Source organism: Varanus komodoensis, unplaced genomic scaffold (genome assembly GCF_004798865.1).
Source record: "Varanus komodoensis strain SLA01 unplaced genomic scaffold, ASM479886v1 scaffold81, whole genome shotgun sequence".
NCBI lineage: Eukaryota > Metazoa > Chordata > Lepidosauria > Squamata > Varanidae > Varanus > Varanus komodoensis.
In genome coordinates this window covers 157899-179348 of record NW_025336495.1, presented here as the reverse complement: position 1 = coordinate 179348, position 21450 = coordinate 157899, and the positions used below count along the sequence as shown (strand labels likewise).

The following is a 21450-nucleotide window of genomic DNA, read 5'->3' as shown; positions in this document are numbered from 1 at the left end:
CGCCGCTGCCGCCCCGAGCGCTCGGGCGAGCGGAGGCCGGGCGAGCGGGCGGGCCGGACGGAGCCTGCCTTGCCGCGCTCGCGGGGAGAGAGACGCGTGTTCTCCGCTCTCGCCGGACTTCCCAAGCCGCCGCAGGGGCGGGGGGCGGGGGGGCAGCGCCGGCCTGCGCCCCTGCACGAGCCCCGAAACGGAAGCGCGAGGCGAGCCCGGTCATTTCAGTGCTGCGGCCTTTGGCTTAGGCTTGCGAGAGAGATTTGACTGCTCCTGTGGTACACCTGCAACTCTTAAAACGGATCACGCAAAAACCCGCATAGGTTCTGCCAGGCCCGGCTCCAGTGCAGCTGCCCCTGCTGGAGGACGGTGGTGCCCCGGGCCGGGCCCCCGCAGCCGCTCTCAAGGAACCGGCTGGTCACGTGAGAATCGGCGCTGGCCTCGCTCGGCTCCCCGTCTGCTTTTGCGTCGGTCCTGGCACTGCTTCCCACTTGGGCCCCACGGGGCCTTCTTGGTGTGAGGCCGCGGGAGGAGGAGGAGGAGGTCGAGGGTAAAAAGGGCCTCTCTTGTTCGTTGACCGTGAGAGAGACAGGCGGCACCAGCAGGTAATTTTATAAAAAAGACGCTTTATTGTAGGTGCACACAAACAACAGAGAGTGGGACCGTCTCCAGTCGAAACCACCAGGCGTGGCGCTTTCATATATTTAGCCTTTAGATATGCAGAAAACATGCAGAAAACATGCTGTTAGTGTTGTACGTGGTTACCTGAACCTACACTTCTGGTGTCAAAACAATTGGTTCCAAGCTTATCTTTTATACATTCCAGCCTTCTTGGGGAATGCTTATTTTATATTTTCAACTCTTATGTCTCTCTGATAGGACTTTAATTGACCCTTGCTGTTTGGTCGTCAGGAAAAACCATCTTCCTCAAGAGGACCTTGGTGGTGACGGCAGCCCAGCTGTGGCTTGGCTTCCACAGATAGTCTTGCTTGCACCTATTCAGAGGCCTCTTCAGTTCCAGAACACCGAAAGCTCCAGATTTCCCCAGGCTTTTAAAGCCCTTCAACTTTAAAAACAGTATTGTTTCTTTTTACACTTTTGGTCAGTTTTTTTAGAGCAAGAAATTTTCTGTATTTTGTTGTAAAAGTAAAAAGGAATCACTTTTCCCCCATGTCTATTTGTACTATGCTACACTGGTCACTTAGAGGTTATGTAGCAGAACAGCAGAAAGGGAAAAGCTTTATCTGACTAGTAATTCTATGGCAGAATTGAAACAGCTTGGTTTTATTCTATTTCATACTTAAACTTTCATATTATATTTACAACATATTTATTTTACATAATATATTTACTAGATTATTCTACTGTAGTGTCTTGGGTTTGATGGACCTCTCAGAGCACTTCCAGTAACTGTTGGTATAGAAATGCAATCCATAAAATCAGCATATCGCGAAGTGACTGAAGCCTTCCAGTCACTTAGACCGTGTGCCTAGACAGACTAATTTTAAAGTGTTGAAACAGGGTGTCCTCTTATGAGTCATCTCCTCAAAAGGTGGAATGCCTCAGCAAAAAGAGGCTAGTGAATTGCATATGATGGCAAGTGCCAATTTATAGGCATGCAAGCAATTATGAGAATGTCCGTGCCCGTGTTGCCCATGTTGCAAATGCGCAGTGGCTACTCTGCGTGCTGCCCACTGCTCAGGTGCAGCTAGCTCAGCTAGCAGTGGGCAAAAACCGCCTTCAGCTTCTTGATCTTTGAACTGTGCTTAGACTGGACAAGCCTTCAAGTGGAGGACAGCCCTCTGTGAAAGAGGACACAGGGCCACCCCATGGAGTGACGATGGCGACGGCCTCCATTACGATTCACGCCTCCAAGGCAAACCCAACCCAAGCAGAGCACAGCTCCGGTTAGTGGAGAACATATCCGAAAGGATGCTGGGCACAATAAGGCCCCACCTGAAGCAGTCGGGGTGTTCTTATCTTCCGCCATGTCTTGCTTTAAAGCTCCTTTTGTGGAGGAGACTGTTCTTGGAAAGGACCATGACACAGAGCACCAGCCCACAAGCAACAGCTCCATCACCCTGCTGATCCTGGCCTGACTCTTCCACGTTTCCCTGCTACCTGAGTTATTCTCTCTATTTGTTTTTTGCTACCCCGTGCTTTTCCCTGCATAGAAAGCTTACACCATCCTCCTCCTCTCCATTTTATCCTCACAACAACCCTGTGGGTTGGTTACATTGAGAGTCTAGCACTGGCCTACAGTCCCCCAGTGAGCTTTATGACTGAATGGGAACCTGAGCTCCGGTTTCCCAAGTCCCAGCCCCAGTCCAACACTCTCACCACTAGGCTATACTGGCTTTTCTGCATTGCAGAATGCTCTGGAGAACTCACATGCACACAGGAGTTTGCAATCTTTGAGCTGGCCTAACAGGGCTATTTCAGCATTTTTCTTTTGGCCAACCAATTCGCCTCTGCTCTTAGGGTTCAACTGTGTTCTAAGGGGTGCATAGCAGGAGGAATCATGGGTGCCCGGGTTCCCTGTTGCTGCTCAGTTTCCTATTTCTTGGAACTGGCTGCCAGAAGCCTTCAGGCCCACCCCATGTCTCTGGCCAGACTGCACCAAGGCTCTGACTCTGCTATGTGGGAAATTCCAGCCCGGATGACAAATCTCACTAGCCTTGCTTGCTGTGCATTTGCTTGGACTTCAGAGGGTCAGCAGCTGAGCAGCGGTTTCTCCTTTCCTTCCTGTCCCATTAGGATTCCTGTAATTGCAGTCTACCCTATGAGCCAAGAACAAGAAGCAGAAACTATAGAAAATGTGCTGCTCCAGACTTGCATGTGATTCTTTGTCACAAGCCAGCTGACAGGTGACGAAGGCCAATTTTCCCTGGATCCCAGCCTTGCAAAATCCTGCAAGACCACCACTGCCGAGGTTCAATGGCAGCCGTGAAAGTGTTGAACGGACTGTCCAGTGCTTGCCCAGCACTGTGTAGGTTCCTCTTGGGATACCAAAGGCACAAGGAGTTGTCATGGCAAGCCTCAGATGCCTTCTCCATTCCCAAAAATGCATGGAGATAGTTGTGCCTTTGCATGCATTCCATAAAATCCTGTTCTGTAAAGCAAGGGGAGATGACCCAAAGTACCGTGTACTGTGGAGGCCCGAGTGGGACACTGTTGATGTACCGGACACCCTCCTGCCCAACTGCCTCCCTGCCTGAGCTGACAGAGACCACCTTGGACCTGGTGTTGAGGACCCCCAGGATGTTGGTTCTGAGGGATTTCAATTTCCATGCCAAGACTGTTCTGACCGGGGCAGCTCAGGACTTCATGGCCACCATGACAGCCATGGGGCTGTCTCAACATGTCACCGGCCCAACATATGGACAAGGGCCCTCTCTAGACCTGGTTTTTTCTACAGGACAAGAAGATGGTGATCTGGAAGTGAGAGATTTGACGTGAATCCCTTTGTCATGGTCAGATCATCTCGTGAGGTTTAAACTTAGGGCAGGCTTTCCCCTCTGAAAAGCTGCGGACCCTATTAAAATGCTCCCCCCCCCCCCCCCCAAGTCAAATGGCTCTGGATGGATTCCTGAGGACTCTGGGGGAATTTCCAGTTGATAAAATGGGTGTTCCTGTTGACGCCCTGGTTGATCTGTGGAATGGAGAATTGACCCAGGCAATTGACACAATCACTCCTAAGCATCCTCTCTCGCTAAGCAGAACCTGCACGGCGTCTTGGTATATCCCTGAGTTGCAGGCAATGAAGCAGGCTGGGAGACGACTAGGTGGAGGAAATCCCATGCTGAATCTGACCGAACACAACTGAGAGCCCTTTATTGGGCCTATACTGTGACCGTGAGGGCAGCGAAGAAGAAATCCCTCTCCGCTTCCATTGCATCCTCACAGTGCCGTCCAGCTGAGCTTTTCTGGGTGGTGTGGGGTCTTGTTACATTCTGGAGCAAAAAGTGACTTCATCACACCATCGGTGGCTAGCTGTGATGACTTTGCCCAGCACTTTAGGGATAAAATCGCTCAGATTCATCACAAGCTGGACTCCACAGTTGATTTAGTGCCTGTGCGGAAGGTGTCCAGAGCGCCGTCTGATCCACCTTCAATTATGTGGACAAGGTACTTGAACTTGTCTGGCCTACCAGTTGTTTACTCGACCCTTGCCCTTCTTAGCTGCTCATCAAAGCCAAGGACGGGATGTGTATCTGGGTCCAGGAGGTAGTTAATGCCTCCCTGAGGGAGAGTCAGGTTCCTACCCCCTTGAAGGAGGCGGTGATCAGGCCTATCCTGAAGAAGCCGAACCTGGACCAAAATTTGGCTGCCAATTATAGACCAATGGCTAACATCCTGTTCTTGGGCAAGATGCTTGAGCGGGTGGTGGCCGGGCAACTCCAGGCTCTCTTGGATGAAACTGACCTTCTAAACTGACTAAAGCCCTTTTCAGTCTGGCTTTAGGCCTGGTTATGGGGTGGAAACTGTCTTGGTCACCCTGTATGATGACCCATGCAGGGAGAGGGACTGGGGGAGTGCGTCCCTGTTGGTTCTCCTGGGCCTCTCAGTGGCTTTCCAGACAAGACGGAGGTCCTGCTGGTAGGTGGATTAGCCTCCTGGGTAGGTGTTTCCAATCCTGTTCAGGAAGGGGTTGCACTCCCCCTAAAGGATGGCGCACAGTTTGGGAATGCTCTTCGACCCAGAGCTGTCCCTGGAATCCCAGGTGGCGGCTGTGGCGAGGAGCACTCCAGCTTCAGCTGATCTAGCAACAGTGCCCCTATCTGGATGCGCAGTGCCTGGCAGCAGTGACCCATGCCCTGGTAACTTCCTGATTGGACTACTGTAATGCACTCTGCATGGGACTGTCCTTGAAGACTGTCTGGATACTCCAATCGGTCCAGAACAGAGCCGCCAGGTTGTCAACGGAGCAGCAGGTATGAACATATAACACCAGCCCTTTTCCACCTACGCTGGCTACCAGTTGAAGCCCACAGCAAAAAGCTGTGAAAATACTTCCTCTCAAGTTCAGTAACCGAGGGAGGTGATTCCTTCGTTTGTTGCAGTAGATGGGGAGAGACGGCTCGACAGGAATCTCTCCCAAGTACAAGCACACGAAGCAGCTCCTTTTGCTCCTCAATCCATCTGCCACAGTCCTCCCCTTTGGGGAAGGTGCAAGGGGATTGCAGTCTTTCCATCCCTCTACTTCACATCTCCTATTTCATCCCACTACATACATCACGTGCATTATAATTAGCCCATTTTCTATTCATAGCCTGTGAGTTGCTATTATTCATCAACCTATAACGCCTTCGGGCTTAGAACTACAAGTTCACTAGTTTGCCCCTCTGACTTCAACTTGCTCTACAACCCCTGTCTCATAAAACTCCTAGGAGGGTGAGATAGGAAGTAGCACGCTTTCTTTCAAGCCAATTATCTTTTTCTCCCCTCCACATTCCTTCAGGGAGGCTTCCAGACTTGGTTATGGGCTTCTCTGTTTCTCAGTCACTGAGTTACTTCCTTCAGAAGCGTCTTCAGTTGTGGTCTTGAGAGCTGAAACAACTCTGCTCCCTGAACACTTTAATCTTCAGAGCCAAAGCGAGTGCCCTCCCTGAGTGCCTTTATCTCTGGAGTTACAGGTGTGCCGGCCAAGGCTAGGTTAGAGAAAGCAATACTGCGGTAGACAGTGACCGGGTCGAGCGCGCACGCAGATGACAGAGAGTGGGGCTGGCTCGTCGGTCGCTGGCTTAGATTCTGTGTCCCCGAACAACGGAATGAATATTGGTGCAACACAACTGCCATCCTATAGGGACACACTGGGGGAGTCCTTGGCCACCCCCCTTCCACCTCTGAGAAGAAACCCCTCCACAAACTGAGATGGGTTTAGAGCAACACTCCTCATTTCAGGCTCCCCGGTGAGTTGCTTCTTGCAGCTGAGGAAGTTCCCTGCGGCTGCCAGTGCCTTTTGCCAGCTCTGACATGTATAATTGGAAGAATTACGCCCTGAAGCGGCAGGATGGGGAGTTTTTCCAGTCTCTCTTTTTGACACACAACCCAGCCTGGGCGGGTTGCTAGAGCACCCAGAACGTTTTCCTCACCCCAGAGGAGAGAGGATTAGTGCGAAGCCAAGGCCTGGAATTGGCGAAAGCGCACTTGCTTTTATATTGTTGCATTTCACATCTTTGTATTACATTTTATCATTATGTAGCTTGTTGCCAGAACTTCATAATGATGATGTTGCCTAGATTCTTCCTTGTCCTAACTGCCAGCACAGTATAACCCTGACACCCTGGAGCCATAACACGAGCCACAATGGGCTTCCGGTTGCAGCAGGGGGCACATTCTTTATGTAATCAACATAACATTGACATATGTTGATGTTACCCAGGCTTGGGACCTGGGTATCTAAAGGAGCGCCTGTGTCCATACTTGCCCTTCCGCCCCCTACGATCGGCAGCAGATAACCTTCTCCGGGAACCCTCCGTGAAGGATATTAGGAGGGTGGGTACCCGGAGGAGGGCCTTCTCTGTGGTGGCGCCCCACTTATGGAATGCGCTCCCTAGAGAGGTCCGCTTGGCGCCGTCGTTATTTGTTTTTCGGCACCAGGCCGAGACCTTTTTATTTAAACGTTATTTTAATTAATTGTTAATTTATTTATTGGTTTTATTTATTGCCTGGATGTGTCCAATTTTTATATTTTTATATTGTTATTTATTTGTTGGAAACCGCCCCGAGACGTATGCGAATGGGGCGGCATACAAGTTTCCCAAATAAATAAATAAAATAATAAAAATAAACATCTCACAATGGCCTCGAACTAACTTTTGATGGACCAGCCAGGACTGGTTGAGTCACCCTGAAAGTTGCCAAGTGCTTTGTTGATCATAGGGAATAGACCAGGCCGGGCTGGCATGAATAACAGGATGATAAGAGACAGGCACAGGAGAAGAAAGGGGGCCTCTGAACTGGGCAGTAGAGCAATGCATTGAATATGTATCGGGTAACCTGGTTGCTTGTGTAGGTATATCATGCTTATTTTGGGGAGAGACACCTTGTTTGTCTCCGCTTTCTTCAGTAAACTGAAATAAAGCGTACACTTTGTTCATAGTCTCGTCTCCAGACTCTTAATTGGGACCCCTTCGGTTGTCTGCCTGTCGGGCCGGAAAGTCCAGTGACAAATTAATGGCTTTAATTGTTCTGAATCATCTGGAAGAGTCTCAGTTGTTGGAGTGTAGCAATGTAATCAACATAAACATGAATACTGTCTGTTTGAATACTGGAAAAACGGGATAATGACCCACAATACAAGCAGCAGCTAGAAGTTCATGGAGGTAGCCAGGAAGTTCACAGGCAAGGGCAGGGATGGTGAGGAAAGACTTCAATGGATCCCGGAAAGAAAAACCGCACAAGTGGTTGTAACTTATGGTTGTTGGTGGTCTTTTGCAAGTCTGCTCTTACAGCTGTCTATTATTGGTATTTCTGCCCTGCCAATTTCTTGTCTGTTTCTGCTGTCAAAGGGTGCCTGGAAGTAGAATTGGTAACAGAGAAAGAAACTGACAAGGCAAAAAGGCGTCTTAGCTCAGTTGTTCATGCGTGCTTGAGACCATCTGCAAATTTGTCAATTTAAAGGGGGGAAAGTAGGGGTAAAGGAAGGCATATCAAAAGCAAGGGCACAGTTTCTTCCCACAGTGGCGTGATCCTCTGGAAGGACCGCACTGATCACCTCCAGCACTGTCCTTTCCAACATGGCCCCAAGCCTCTGGCTCCTCCAGAGGGGGAGATAGGCGCTTCCCACCCTGTTTGCGACTTCTTTCACTTACTGCTCTGGTTACTGTAGTTCCCCAGCTGTTCTACTCAGTCCAAGAATGATGCAAATTTAGCAGCTGGGAAGTAAGTGGAAGGAAAAATTGATGCAAAGATGCCGGCCATTGCTAAGAGTTCGTGACCTTTGATTATGAGGGGAAGGCGGCTGGGGAGTGGGCGAAGGCGGTCTGCTTTATGTTTGACGCATCAGGGTGCCTCTTCCCTTGTGCTTTGCTCAAGCATAGATAAGCAAAGGAATCCAGCACAGGCCTCTGTGTCTGCAGGGCTCTCTTTGCAACTCTGAGATCAGGGAAGTGGGGAACTTGCAGCAGGAGTGAAGGACGATCTCACATCCTTCCCTTTTGGTTTGCAGCGGAATTGACCGTTTGCACACTTCCGATTATGAGCACCCACACGGATGTCAGATTTGTCCACTCAGCACAAGACAAGTGTGTGGGCTTTGCGGTTACAATGAAAGTGGTGTTGCTGGACTTCTGGGCTCAACCACTACAACCAGAGCATCAAAAGAGCCAGTGTGGTGTTGTGGTGAAGAGGCTGGGACTGGGACTCAGACGATCTGGGTTCTAGTCCCCGCTCAGCCATGGAGCCAACTGGGTGGCTTTGGGCAAGTCATAGACTCTCAGCCCAGCCTACCTCACAGGGTTGTTGTTGTGGGGATAAGATGGAGGAGAATGATGTAAGCTGCCTTGAGCCCTTTGTAGGAAAAAAGATATAAATTGATCGATCGATCAATCAGTAAATAAAAGAACCGTTCACTTGTGCATCCATTGCTTGTACAAATTGACAAGGCAATCGCTCCGGGGGTGGGGGGCAGGTTAGCAAAATTCCCTCTGAGCAGGGCCCCCCCCCCCCTTTCACTATCACTGCTACCTGCCTGCCTGCGTTCCCGTGAGGGTTGTTCCCGGCCCCTTTGCCTGGAGGACTTTAAACTGAAGGTGCCTGGGGCCGGGGCCTTCTGAGGGCAAACAGCTGGGGCTCGTCGTAGCGGAAGGCTCCCCGGCACACTCAGGACTGGGCCCGCTCCCTGCGGCTCAGCGCTCAGGCACCCGTGGCTCACAGTGCTGCGTGCCAGTATTTTACAGTAGACTTGACACTTCACAGTCCTTCCCACTGTACACCATTTGGCGTCTGTGGACTTTTCCACCTTTGTGTCGACAAAAATGATCGCCTCACTTGCTGCTCTAAAGACTGCCCCAGTCTTCTTGACTTCTGCTTTCTGCTTGCCCAGGAAAGGGTGTGCAAGAAACACTGGCAAGTTAGACAGCCCTTGTGTTTTCAAAATCAGAATCCAGTCCTTGCTTCTTTGGCCCAGAACACCAACTGGTTCCCAGCTCAGTCCTGATGTGTCCAGAAGTCTCCATCATAATGTGTTTTGCCTGAGCTGAGCTGCCTGGGTAGCTTGTTAACAGGAATCTGTTAATCAGTCCTGCCTGTTCCCCTCCAAGGGGCAGGCTCGTTTGTGGCAGAGGCCATTTGCAGTGCTGTGACTGCGGCCAAAACATTTTCCACATTCTTCATGCATGTATGGTGATCCAAGGTGCAGAATTTCCCTGTGAAGGAGGTCCTTGCAGCGGGAGGGAAGCCACCCCCAAAGTCAGCGCGTGAAGCAGCGGCAGGGCCAGCCGCGCTCCAGACCACTCTGCCGCATTTTGTCCCAGGGCCCCCGCCCCGTGTGGGGATGAAACCCCTTGCTCCTGGGCTGATGCTCGTGCCCAGGGACGTGCGCAGAACGGGCAGGGCGTGTCGACAGGGGGAGGAGGCGCTGGTCCCTGTCTCTTCTGCCACGGTTGGGGCGTCGCGAGCAGAGTGGGGAGCAGCTTGCGTAGAGTGGGCTGTGCCCTGCACCTGGCTGCCAGAGGCCAAGCCGTCCCCTTCCCTTTTGTGAGCAACCTGGCTTGTCTCCCCCCAGAGTTGGTCATCCCCTGCCGTGCCCCCTCCTGGACTTGCGCCTGGTGCTCTCCAGCCGCCCATATGGCAACCCAGGCAGTCGACTGGGTGCTCCACTTCCGCGGCCGGATGCCGGCCATGCCCTGCTCAAGAAACGGGCTTGGAGAGGGTTATAGGCACACCCTTCCAGTCTGCAGCCATCCGGTTCCTCTTTCATGCCTGAGACAATCTGCACGGTTTTCTGACTTGGCAAAAATCGGGCCCCTTATGGCATCACTTCTCTGCTACGCAGCGCCACTTCTATTCCGGGGAAGCCTCTGCCCTCCCCTTCACTCTGCGGGCATAAAAAGGAGGGTCACAGCCCGGGACTCGGTGCAGAACAGAGGAGGGTTTGCCTCGGACACCCCTTGCCTGCTCTGCCTGCAGCCAGCCCAGCGGCCAGCCCTGCCACTCCGCGCCCAGCAGCCATGACGCCGTCCACAGCTGCGCTCGCACTGCTTCTGCTCGCAGCTGCCGCCTGCCCCCAGAGCCAAGGCCAGCACAGTAAGTCCGGCTGGCCTGGCCCTTGGCGGCTGCCCCTGCATCACCCCCAGGGCCCAGTGGGCAGCAGGCCAGGCACACCTGTGGCTTCTGCCTTGGGCAACGGCCGTTCCAAGGCAAACTGGCATCACCTGCTGAAGGCGACACCGGGGACGTCACTCCAGAGCATTGACCTGGGTGGATGGGACGCCCGAAGCCACACCTGGGCAGAGTGCACGAGCAAGCACAAGTGGGCGTGCCAGACGGCAACCCTTTTCTGGCTTGCCTGACATGAGCCAGGGTCCAGAGCAGCTCTCCAGATAAGCTACAGCAGCAGGGCCTGAAATTTAGGAAAAGCGCAAGGGAGGGAAACAGGCAAGAGGCGTACAAGTGGAGACGCCTGGGGTGACGGAAGTTGTCACAGGGAAACCTTTACCTTTACTTTACATGCTAGTTAAGAGGATCAAAACACACACCCCAGGACAATTGTGGGATTGCAGATCTGGAGACTCCCAGCCTTTCTGTAAAATTCTGGGCTTCACCCTTGCAAGTGAAAGGGCAAAGCCGAGGCCCTGCCAGGTAAGGTCGAGTTGGGGCCTTGGTCCAGGCTCCCACGGGCCACAAGGAGGATCCCTCTGGCTCAGGCGGGAAGAGTGGAGATCTGCTACAATCCTGAGACCCACAGGGAGGACCCATGAAGATGCCTGCTACTAACTCACCCTGACCAGTCCAGAAAATGACACTAAGCCCTGCTGTTCCCTCCCAGATCCCAGCTTCTGCTGCTTTGAATTCATAACCAAAGAAATTCCACTGAGGAAACTGCGATCCTATGAATTCACCAATTTCCAGTGTGCCAAGTCAGCTGTTGTGTAAGTATTGCATTATTGTGATTGTTGTTATTTTCTGTGTCCAGTAGAGATGTGAAGAACATTCCTTTGCCCCCTCCAGCCTGATGGGATGCAGGTGGCAAAGCACCTTTCCCCAATCTGGTGCTTTCCAGGTTGCAACTGGCTGGGAAGGCGGGAACTGCAGTCTAATGTATCTGTGAATACCAACTTGGGGGAGTGGCTGCTGAGCTGGTCTGTGCAATAAAATGCTAGGAAGGGTTTCCTGGAGGAAAGCTGCATGGCACAAAACTGGGAGAGGCCTTCGAAGAAGAGCACCAGTTGAGAAAACTGTCCACTTTTAGGTTTGACTAGCAACTTGCCTCCTTTGCAGATTAATCTTGAAAAACAATCAGCGGCGCTGTGCGGACCCACAAGCAACGTGGGTGAAAAGGCGTCTGCAACACCTCCCACCAAACTGACGACTTGCCACCTCACCGGAAGAGGAATGGGGAGCCTGAGGCTTGTCCTGACAAAGGCACTTGATAATTTAATTGTTTATTCTATCCTGTAACAGATAATATATTCTATTTAAGTTATGTCTGACTATTTTAAGGAATTTTGTATTTTTATTATATTAAAGGGGAACTTAGATTGTGTAAGATTTCAGAGAAACCTGAAGCATGAAGAATAAATCTTAGCAAACAAGAACCCTTGTGTGCCTCGGACTGTGTCAAGTGCAAGCCCCCTTTGAAGGGCAGCTTCTGTCATCGCTTCCTGGGTGTAGCTGCCATGATGCGGCATGGAGAGAAGGGGGGGTGGTCCCCAGCCCTCTTGCCTTCCTGGCACACGTGCTTCCTGCAGGCTTGGCGATGTGCACGGCTGGCCGTTTTGCAGGGAAGCCCGGGCAAGCTTCCTCCTCCCCTTCCAAGAATGCTTCCCTGCCTCTCACGTTTCTTCAAATGCCACACATGCTTTTATGGGCTTTTCTGACTGAAGCAAGCATGCAGAAGCCTTCCGCCCCACTGAGAAGCAAAGTGAGCTGCACGGGTCCTTCTTCCAGGCTTGTCTCCTGTGCTCACAATGTCTCGTCTGTCATCATTTCAAACCTGCAAAGGCTGGGCTGGAGAACCGAGGCTAGTGAAGCCAAGTACCCCTATCAAGGGCTCCCAGCTCTGGACATTAACCACATGTGACCCTCTCCAGGGAAGAAACAAGGGTGGGTCGCTCTGCCCAGATCAAAATGGGACTGGTCTAGTTGGCCCCAAGGACGGAGGAGAGCAGTGGAGGCCTCTGTGAACCAAGGCCTGGCACAGCCCGTTTTCCTTGACAGGGGAGCCAAAGCCAGCCCGTGTGGCCTGCACAGGAGGCCCAGAGAGAGGCAGGGCCCCCGGGAGAGCTTGAATGGTGTGGCCCCTTTGGGCAAGATGCTGATGCACCCCTTGGAAGGCGCTGCCTCCCAGCCACCACACTCCGCCTCTGGCCACACCGCCCTGCCTTCCTCCCAAGAGCAGAGCCTCCAGCATTTTCTCTAGGGACGTGTGGGCGCTGCAACAGCCCCCTCCGCCCGCACCCAGGCACAGGACGGGGCATGCGCGAGGCGGAGGGAAGGCCCGAGCCTGCCAGCCCAAAGCCCTCCGCCAGCGCCTCCGTCATTGCTCCTCGACGGCTCTTTTGGCATCGGGGAAAAGAGGAAGGAGGGGTGGCAGAAGGAGGACTGCCCGCGGAGGAGGAGGACACTGTCGGGTCCCTTGCACAATCCCACGATCCGACGGGGGGCACGACCGCACCACACAAGCCTGGACTCAGGAGGAGGAGGAGGAGCTCAGCATCTCTGGCTGTGAATTCGGTGGCCCCCGGCCATGCTGATTTGGTGAGTGCCTGCAAGCTGCCGGGACAGGCGCTCCCTTCCCAGCAGCGGCACTGGCCAAAGCCAGCAGTGCAGAAGCCGCGCAGAACAAGGCCAAGGGGCTCTTTGTGGCACCCGGGAAGGGCAGCTGCTGGAAACGGGAGGTGGGCCCACCTGAGTGGAACTGTCAGAGGCAGCCACAGGCGAACTGCCAGCTATGGAGGGCAGGGCCAGCCGCGTGGGAAGAGGCTCGAGAGCGTGCGGCAAAGAAGATTTAAAGAGGCAGAGGCAGAAGTTGCTAGGGGAAAAAAATCCTCCCAGTCATGCGTAGTGATCAGGGAGTGGGTAGAGGTGAGGCAGGAGAAAGCAAGCTTGAGTAAGAAAACTTAATTTTATTTTTTTTAATTGGGGAAAAAAGTTAGTAGAGGGGGAAAAAAAACTGATGCAGAAGCTGATCCAATCAGGCAGTGCAGCAACTAGCGTGGTAGGAAAGAAACTGAGGAAGTGTGGGAGGGAGCCCCCCCTTATCCTGGGTCCTGGAAGGGGTGGGGGGGCTCCTGCCCACTTCATGATGTGCTATGGAAATCTCTCTCCGATCAAAGCCTTGCGCTATGCGGCAAACCCACACGTGATGCAGAGACCACGACGAAGACTCGAAATAAACACAAAAATGATAAACCCGAGGAACGTATGGAGGGCCGTACAGCAGGCAGTCCTGGGGCCACCTGTACTGTCTTGCTAAAATCCAGTGTCAGGTTCCCCAGATCTGGGCCAGGAAGGGGTTGTGGGAAGCAGGTGGCGCCGCTGCTCCAGGCCCTTGGAGCCCCTCTGGGTCCACTCTGAAAGGCTCGTCATGCCCCCCTCAGCGCCTGCTTCGCTCCCCTCAGCACTCCTGCCCTCCCCATGGCTGGGAGTGGGGCTGCGCAGAGGGTGACTAGGGAGCAGTGCTGCAGGAAGCCCATAGCTGCTCTGTCTGGGGGAGATCTCCGAGCTCGGCCACCTGCGTACGGCCCGGAGCAGAGAGCAGGCTTCCTTCTGGCCACTCACCTGGCTAACATGCCTTGCAAAGCGCTTGTGGCGGCTCCTGTCTGAGGCTGGGTGAGGACGTGGGGGGCCAGCCAGGTGCACTCAGCCGTGGTCACACCTGCAGAAGGGCAGGTGCCCAGTGAGGGCGTCCGGAGGACAAAGACCAGCCCAGCCCACAGCAGAGTTCTAACCCAGATTGCGGTGGGAGGACACCCGCCGTTTCCTCCAAAGTAGACCGCTGCGAGTCGCCCCTCCTGGGTGACCTGAGCACTCCTCCTCCCCTTGGCGAGATGAGGCACCCCCTGGACACTCATCCTGGGGCAGAAGGGGATAGTTTTGCAGGTGGAGGGCCAGAGGGGCATTTTTCCAAATGAAGGGCTAAAGGTGAGGAGCCCCAGGAGAAGAGATCGCTTAAAGACCTCTCCCTCTTTCACAGACCTCTAGAACACTGACAACATGGGTCAACAGCAGAGAGAACAAGAGGCCCTTCCTGCGTTCACACAACGCTCTGATACAGTGGGACGCTTGTGGTGCTTCTGGCTCTTTGATGGCCGGACTGGTGTGAACAAACTCCCCACTGAGCCTGTGGCCAGCTGAGACTGCTGCACATGCCCAGAAGCGGCACGGCCTGATCACCGAGGCTACGGAGGCCGCAGCACACACTGGGTAGGGCTTACATGGTTCTCAGAAAGGGAAGCTGCGCAAGGAAACGGGGGCTGCCTGAGCACACCAAGCACATGGTGCTTCCGACGCAAGCAGGGCGAGTTCCGCTGTGCAGATGGATCAAAGAGGGGGGGAATGGACTGGGCATCCCGGGCCTGCCTGGGTGATGCACTGCACAGGCCACTTTCTGCCAGGGAGCAGCACCGTGACCAGGCTCTGTGATCCAACAGCACATGATGTGCAGAGTTCGCCACTGGCCCGAACTTGTCCCACCAGGCCCCAACTGCCGGCTCCCTTGCCAGAGGCCGCATGCCGGCGTGCACCAGCTGCTGAGATGCTTGGGCAGACAGAGGACTTGCACCCATCCTGCCCGAGGGACCCCCTGGCCACCGGCTTGCCACCGTGTGAGTAGAGTGCTGGACAGGATGGGCCAGCATGGCTGCTTTTATGGTCCTCTCTGAGCTGTGGGCTTCTCATGGCTTTGGGGCCCACTGTGGGGAACACGACTGCCTCTGGAACTGGCTCAAGGCCCGAGCACGGTCCTCAGATGAGGGAGCCAGAGGATGCCCCTCCCGGGCCGCCCAGGGGTGTCCTTGCAGAGTGTGCCCGCAGGCCTGCTGGTGGGGACCTGACGGGGAAGGGCACCATGCGCAGGTGCATACTCCCCCCCAGTACTTGAGATCCATATTAAGACAGAAAGGGCAATGCGTGACTCTCACGGCCCGAAGCACTGGACACAGCGGCACAGTCAACCACGCCACACAAGCCACACGTGTGCGCGCACCGTCAGCGCGCCGGATCAGAGGTCTCCGCAGGACAGCAGGGGAGATGCACAGGGGCACATGTCACGACATGGTTTATCCAACAGCTTGCTCCACCATGGTTTGCTTTTCCACAGGAACAAGAGCAAAAAATGCAGCCGTCCATCAGCTTGAAGATGGCAGAGGCACCTTAAATCCACCCTCTGCCCTTTACAAAGGCTTCTCCTTCTGCTCCCTTCCCAAGAGAGCCCCGTTCTCTTTCTCCAGCGACTTGCCATTTAGTCCCTGTCTCTGCTGGTGTGCCTCGCACAAACGCCAACGGGCAAGGGCTTCCCCGGTGAGAGCCTCTGGCACAGAGGTCCAGCGAAAGGGTCTCGGGGCGAAGGGCCCAAAAGGTGCCTTCTCTGCCCACCTGCTGGGCTTCCGCTTCGTTCCTGCCTGAACGTCTCTCCCGAGCACGGCAGACACCACCCCTGCACTGCGGCGGCAGGAGCCTGGCCTCTTCCTTCGAGGAAGGAGGGGGGACAGCTGGTGTGTCCCTCGCCCTGTCTTCTCTCTCCGGCTCAGTGCACCATTCAAAAGCAGAGCAAGCATTGAGAGACAAGCACCTTTGGCTGCCCAGCCCTGCGCCCTCCGGTGGCCACCACCGGTACGCTTCGTTCGCGCTGCTCTCAGAGTCTCACAAGTGGATACAAACGAGGGGAACAAACGGGGAGTTCGCCCCAGAAGACAGGCCCCGCAAGGGGTGCAGCAGCCCTGGCCTTGCTGCCGTTGCCCTGGAGCCCAAGGCTGCCCGACGAGCCTCAAAGGGCAGTGGTGCCCCACTCGGGGATGAGCAAACCACTTAGCAAGCCTGCTAGGGGATGGACTCGAACTTATGGACCCCCCCTCGCACCCAGGCGAAGGGGAGTGGGTGCCGGTCGTGGTCCTTGTCCGATTCGGGCTGGCTCTGGGCCCGCTCTGGCTTGGGGGCGATGGTGGGTGGGTCGGACTGCTGCACGGACATCGTCCTCCGGAGGTGGTTGCGCTTGCGCAGGAAGTCAGGCTGGGAGTGCAGGCCAAAACTGCCTTTCCGCAGGATCATGCGGGAGTTGTTCTTCTTTGGCCGCGAGTGCAAGCTGGACTCCAGCGAGGCCAAGTGCGCGGCATAGCCCTCGCTGAGGAACTGCCACCCGGAAGGAAGGAAGGAAGGAAGGAAGGAAGGAAGGAAGGTGGGTGAGAAGCCAGAGAAATACGGCGACAATATGGTGCCCTGAGATGCGGCTCGCTGGAAGGTGCAATCGTGCATGGTCCAGCCCAGTGGTGTGTAGGTCCCAAGCACCCGCAGTTTTCTCTGCAACTGGACTTCCATTCTTCTAAGTGAGGTAGTACAGTATTTGTTCACAGTCGGCAAGGGCCACTTTGGGTCTTCCATGGCTGCAGACGCCGACCCACCTGCTGACGCCACCACTGCCCCGACGGACAGACGGCGGCCACTGCGGGATCAGGGACCGGGATGCTGCCGGCTCGCAGGCCCTCCATCTTGCCGGCGAGTTCTCTGCGGGCCCTGCCCTTGCCCCCTCCCCACCGGCGTGGGTGGTAGCTGCGCCGGATCGGGGTCGGGGCGCAGGAAGGGGCCACGGGATTAACTCGCCAGATGTGGTCGAGGCCAGCGGCCCAAGGGCAATGCTGCCGGTTTGGACCGTTCGGGGCCATGTGGGGGCTGGGCTGGCCAGGTACTGTGTGTGTGTGTTTGTGTGTTTTGTAATTGGGTGGGTTGGAGGGTTTTAATTGTATTTTATTGGATTGATTTTAATGGCTTCACACTTGGCTGCTACTATGGGGTTGCCTGGGGAGCCCGTGGGCGCCACCATTGGGGTGATGTTGGGCAATGGTCGATATGGCGTTGGGGGTTTAACATGTTGGCATAGAAGAAGGAGGGACAGATGGTTGACACCTGTTTCCCCTTCTGGTTATTCCCCCAACCGGAAGGTTCCGGGTAAGGTTATCAACCACCCCTCGGGCCTGACGGTGCTGCTGCTTAATGCCAGGATGGCATATAAATCTTTTAAATAAATAAATAAATGCCTGGATAGCAGAACTTCTAGCCAGCCAGCCAGCCAGCCAGCCAAGAGGTGGACAGGATGGCTCTGTCTGTCTGCACCAGGCAGTGACACACAGGTGCAGCACACCGTGTGTTCTGTGGACAACAGAGGGCCCCGCTCACTGACACACCACCTCACTCCTGCCCAGGCCAGGGGCCCTGGGCCAGCTAGAGCCGCTGCTCCTCCTCCCAACACACACACAGTGCTTAAACCAGAGCTCGTTACCTGGCACTGAGCCTGGTATTTCTTTGCTGGTCGTCCGACAATGTATATCTGTGTCGGGGAGAGGCCCAGGACACTGTACACAGAGATGTCCTTCATGGAGCCGTATGCAGCACAGATCTTGATATGGCACTACAAGGGAAAGAGAAATCGCAGGGTAGCGGCAGGGCCCGGTGCAGCTGGCCTCAGCACCGCCGGGTATCACCCTTGGGCGGCTCACCCCGTCCTCGACCTTGATCAGGTCCAGGAGGTTCAGGGCTGGACCATGGGTCAATGTTGCCAGACAACCTGCTTGTCTGCCTGGGATCCAGAGCCAGTCCGGTGGAGCCCCTTGTTCCCCTGCCCCTATGCAGTCCCCACGTCCTTTACCATGACTGGCAATCCACTAGTGATGTCTCAGCTGTTCCAGGAGGGTGAAATGCCTCCTGAAATAGGGGCTGGCAGAGGAATGTGAAGCCATACTTAGCTGGCACATTCTGGCATTTGGCGTTCTGACCCTCAGCCTTGTCCACTGCAGTCCCAAAAGTTCTGGGCTCAGTCCTTGGCCTGAAAAGGTTTGACACCCTGTTCCTGGCGATGTCACACATTGCAAGCGCTGCCCGAGGTTGGGACTTCTGCGCGGAAGTCCGTGCATGCTGCGACTTCAGCATCTCACCAGGGACCAGAGGGGAGCCCGGGGTGAGCAGTGCCGCCTGCCCTTGCATGGCTGCGTGGGGCCTTGCGGACACGCGCAAGCCGACACCTGTGATCTTGGAGCCCTAGAAGTGGAGCGGGTCACTGAGGCCATGGGATCCAGTCCCTGTTCAGGGCAGTCCCAGCTGTAGGCTCCCCCGCAGAGAGCTGTCCCATCACTGCTTGCGGCCTCCAGTGGCGGAGGCTCACTGCCTCCCTAAGCAGCCAGTTCAGTGTCTGACTCTCTGACCACTAGGGTCAATCAACATCTGCCTAATTTAAGCCCATTGTGACGTGTCCTATAGTCCTGGCTGTCAAAGGACAGGCTGTGCCTTTTTTCTGCGTGAGAACCTGTTTGGGACATGAAAAGGTGCTGCCCCTCCTCAGTCACCTCTTTTCAAGGTGTGCCTGTGACCGGGACATGATCCGATGCCACACGCCCGGCTGCTTCCATCCCTCCTGGAGAGCTTCGCTTTCGCAGAGCAGTGTGCAGCTCAGTGCCCAGTCAAGGAATCCCCCCGCCCTCCCAAAGCATGCAACAAAGAAGTGGCCGAGGGTGTCCCTCTACCTCCCGCATGAGGTTCCGGAGGAAAATGGTCTTCTGCCTCAAGGGGTCGTGGACGAGCCCGTCCGAGAAGAAGATCATGCCTTGGGGGAAGTTGTGCTGGGAGAGCCACGAGACGACGCGCTGCTTCTGCATGTCTGGGCGCCCTGTGATGTAGATGATCAGGTACCCCAGATCCTGCCAGTGCCTGTGCGGGGAGAGGAAGAGGCAGAGCACGTCAGCCGTGTCCATGGCCATCCTCTCAAACGCCCAGGCACCTTCCAGAACGGCTGGACCACAGCAACCATCGCTGTGCCGGTGGTGGAGGATGGCACCTGCAACGCAGCCCTTCTGGAGGACACCCAGCTGAGAAGGCCCCTCTGCCTGGTCCCACGTCCTACTTGGGAGCAACGAAATCCCAGCGGGCAGGCCGGGAAAGGGGCCCAAGGGATGATGGCCAGCAAGAGGCGACAGGCGCTGAAAGGAGGGGGCTTGCCTGTGGAAGCCACGAGGGAGGAAAAGGCAAGGGCCCGTGGTCTTCGGTCTGGCAGGCTGGCAGGCCAGCAGCTGCAGTGAGGTGCATGCCGAGGAAACCCGCGGAAGGGCAGGCTGCTTTGCCTCTGCAGCACGCAGAGAAGGGGCCAGGGCTCTTGGCCACACAGGGGCACAGGCAAGCCACAAACGGGCAGGTCTGACTGATGACTTCGAGTGCGGCAGTTGAAACAGAGTGGCTTATATCCAGATTTTGCTTTCAGCCTGGGCTTTATTGATTGGCATCTGGAAGACCATTTTTCAGTGAGGAGGTGGGAGAAAAAGCAAATAAATATTAGAAAATAATAAGAAGAAATAGAAACATAGAGACACAGAAACAAAGAAGGGTCCTCCTGGGCCATCTAGTCTGACCCCTGGCTCCAACCCGCTCCACTCATGACATGCCCATCATATGCATGTCTAGCCTATCCTTGAACACCCGCACCGATGGGGCCTCAACGACCTCCCGTGGAAGCCCATTCCACACCCTCGGGGTCCTAACTGTCAGGAAGAATTTCCTGGCATCTAAATGGGGCCTTGGCTCCCTGAGCTTTGCTCCGTTGGAGTGCGTCCTGCCTTCCTCTGCAGGGGAGAACAGGTCTCTGCCCACCTCCGTGTGACACCCCCTCACATACCTGCATGTCGCCAACAGATCCCCTCTGAGTCTCCTCTTTTCTCCTGCATGGGTCTGAGAGAAAGGAGGGCAGCTTTTCCAGAGCAAACCGGGGCTTCTGGCTGGCCAGAGACAGTCTCAGCCTCCCCTCTGATGGCATGGCTGGGAACAGCCCCCTCACCTGACGACATCGACAGCTCCAGCCCGGACTTTGGGATCACTGCCCATGATGGAGACGCTGGCGGCAAAGGAGCCATCGATGCTGAAGACCACGGTCTCCATCCCACGGGGCAGCACCGTCAGGTAGCTGGCCGCACTGCTCTGGTCTCCCCTGATGGCCGAGAAGAAGCACAGCAGAAGGTTGCGACCCAAAGGCGTGGCAGTTCACCCCGAGACCATATTCTGACATCTGCCCGCAAGCCCCACGTCCCCCGGAGCCCTCCTCACGAGCAAGAGTTTCCTCCCTAGGAAGACACTGCCCTGGACACCCTGCTCCACCCTCCCAGGAACTTCAGCAGTTCCTCGCCTGTGCTGGGACTGGGCTTTGGCAGGCATCCAGCGGGGTGCTGAGTTCCTGCAGCACTGGCTTCCCTCCCCAGCAGCCATCCTCTCCACACAGTGCCTGCCCTCTTGGCTCAAGGCAGGGAGTAGAGGCGGCTTCACAAGACATGGCAGGCCACTGGGTCAGCGAGCTCAGTCGTGCCCTGAGGGGCTTCCACTGCCAATTCAAGATCCAGCCACTAGATTGCTGAGGTGATTTGCTGACATTCACTTTGTTTCTGTAACTAACACTAATGATCAGCGGCTTACATGATTCTGACCGGAAGGAACATCGCCTTCCCTGTGAGCCCTTGCGCCCCTAAGATCCACAGGAGAGGCGCTGCGCCGGGAACCCTCCTTGCAGGAGGCAAGGGTGGTCTCCCCCCGGAGTGGGGCCTTCTCTGTGGTGGCGCCCAGACTGTGGAATGCGCTCCCCAGAGAGGCTTGCCTGGCGCCAAGTTCATGTTCTTTTCAGTGCCAGGTGAAAACTTATTTTTTTGCCCACCATTTTAAATGTTAGGAATTTTAAAAAGGTTTTAACTATTCACAGTTGCATTTTGATTTTGCTCCTGTTTTTGATTTTGATTCTGTTTTGCTTTTGTTTTCATTTGTGAAATGTTACTGTTCATTTTATGCACATTTTAAATTATTGTTAATTGTTGGATTGTTTGCTTTGATTTTTGTAAGCCGCCCTGAGACACTTTGCATATAGGGCGGGGTATACATATTTTAAATAAATGAATGAATTCTAAGCCAGTGTAAATAAATTGCATTGTAAATTGTAAACTCTGTTTGTTTATAAAGGGGGTGGCAACTATAGGCCCAGGGTCAAATCCTGCCCCCCCGGGACGCCAGCCTGGCCCTCTGGAGCCCCCTTGGCCACCAGTCACTGGGTGAATACCC

The 21450-nt window shown here is 54.9% G+C and overlaps 2 protein-coding genes across 2 annotated transcripts in view; one reads left to right on the top strand and one right to left on the bottom strand.

Moving 5' to 3' along the window:
• Positions 1 to 10113: 10113 nt before the first annotated feature.
• On the top strand, positions 10114 to 11753 carry LOC123036754 (C-C motif chemokine 8-like). Its single transcript, XM_044456181.1, has 3 exons — positions 10114 to 10242; positions 10985 to 11087; positions 11437 to 11753. Exons 1-3 carry the CDS (start codon positions 10167 to 10169, stop codon positions 11522 to 11524), a joined length of 267 nt encoding a protein of 88 aa, XP_044312116.1. The 5' UTR covers positions 10114 to 10166; the 3' UTR covers positions 11525 to 11753.
• A 3633-nt stretch (positions 11754 to 15386) lies between these two features.
• Positions 15387 to 21450, bottom strand: part of PITPNM3 (PITPNM family member 3) — a 30729-nt gene continuing 24665 nt past the window's right edge. Inside the window, exons 16-19 of the mRNA XM_044456179.1 lie at positions 20189 to 20338; positions 18888 to 19071; positions 17651 to 17779; positions 15387 to 16506 (exon numbers count right to left, since the gene is read on the bottom strand). Of these exons, the coding sequence (XP_044312114.1) occupies positions 16198 to 16506; positions 17651 to 17779; positions 18888 to 19071; positions 20189 to 20338 (772 nt within the window). The 3' untranslated portion in view covers positions 15387 to 16197. The remainder of the gene's footprint in view (positions 16507 to 17650; positions 17780 to 18887; positions 19072 to 20188; positions 20339 to 21450) is intronic.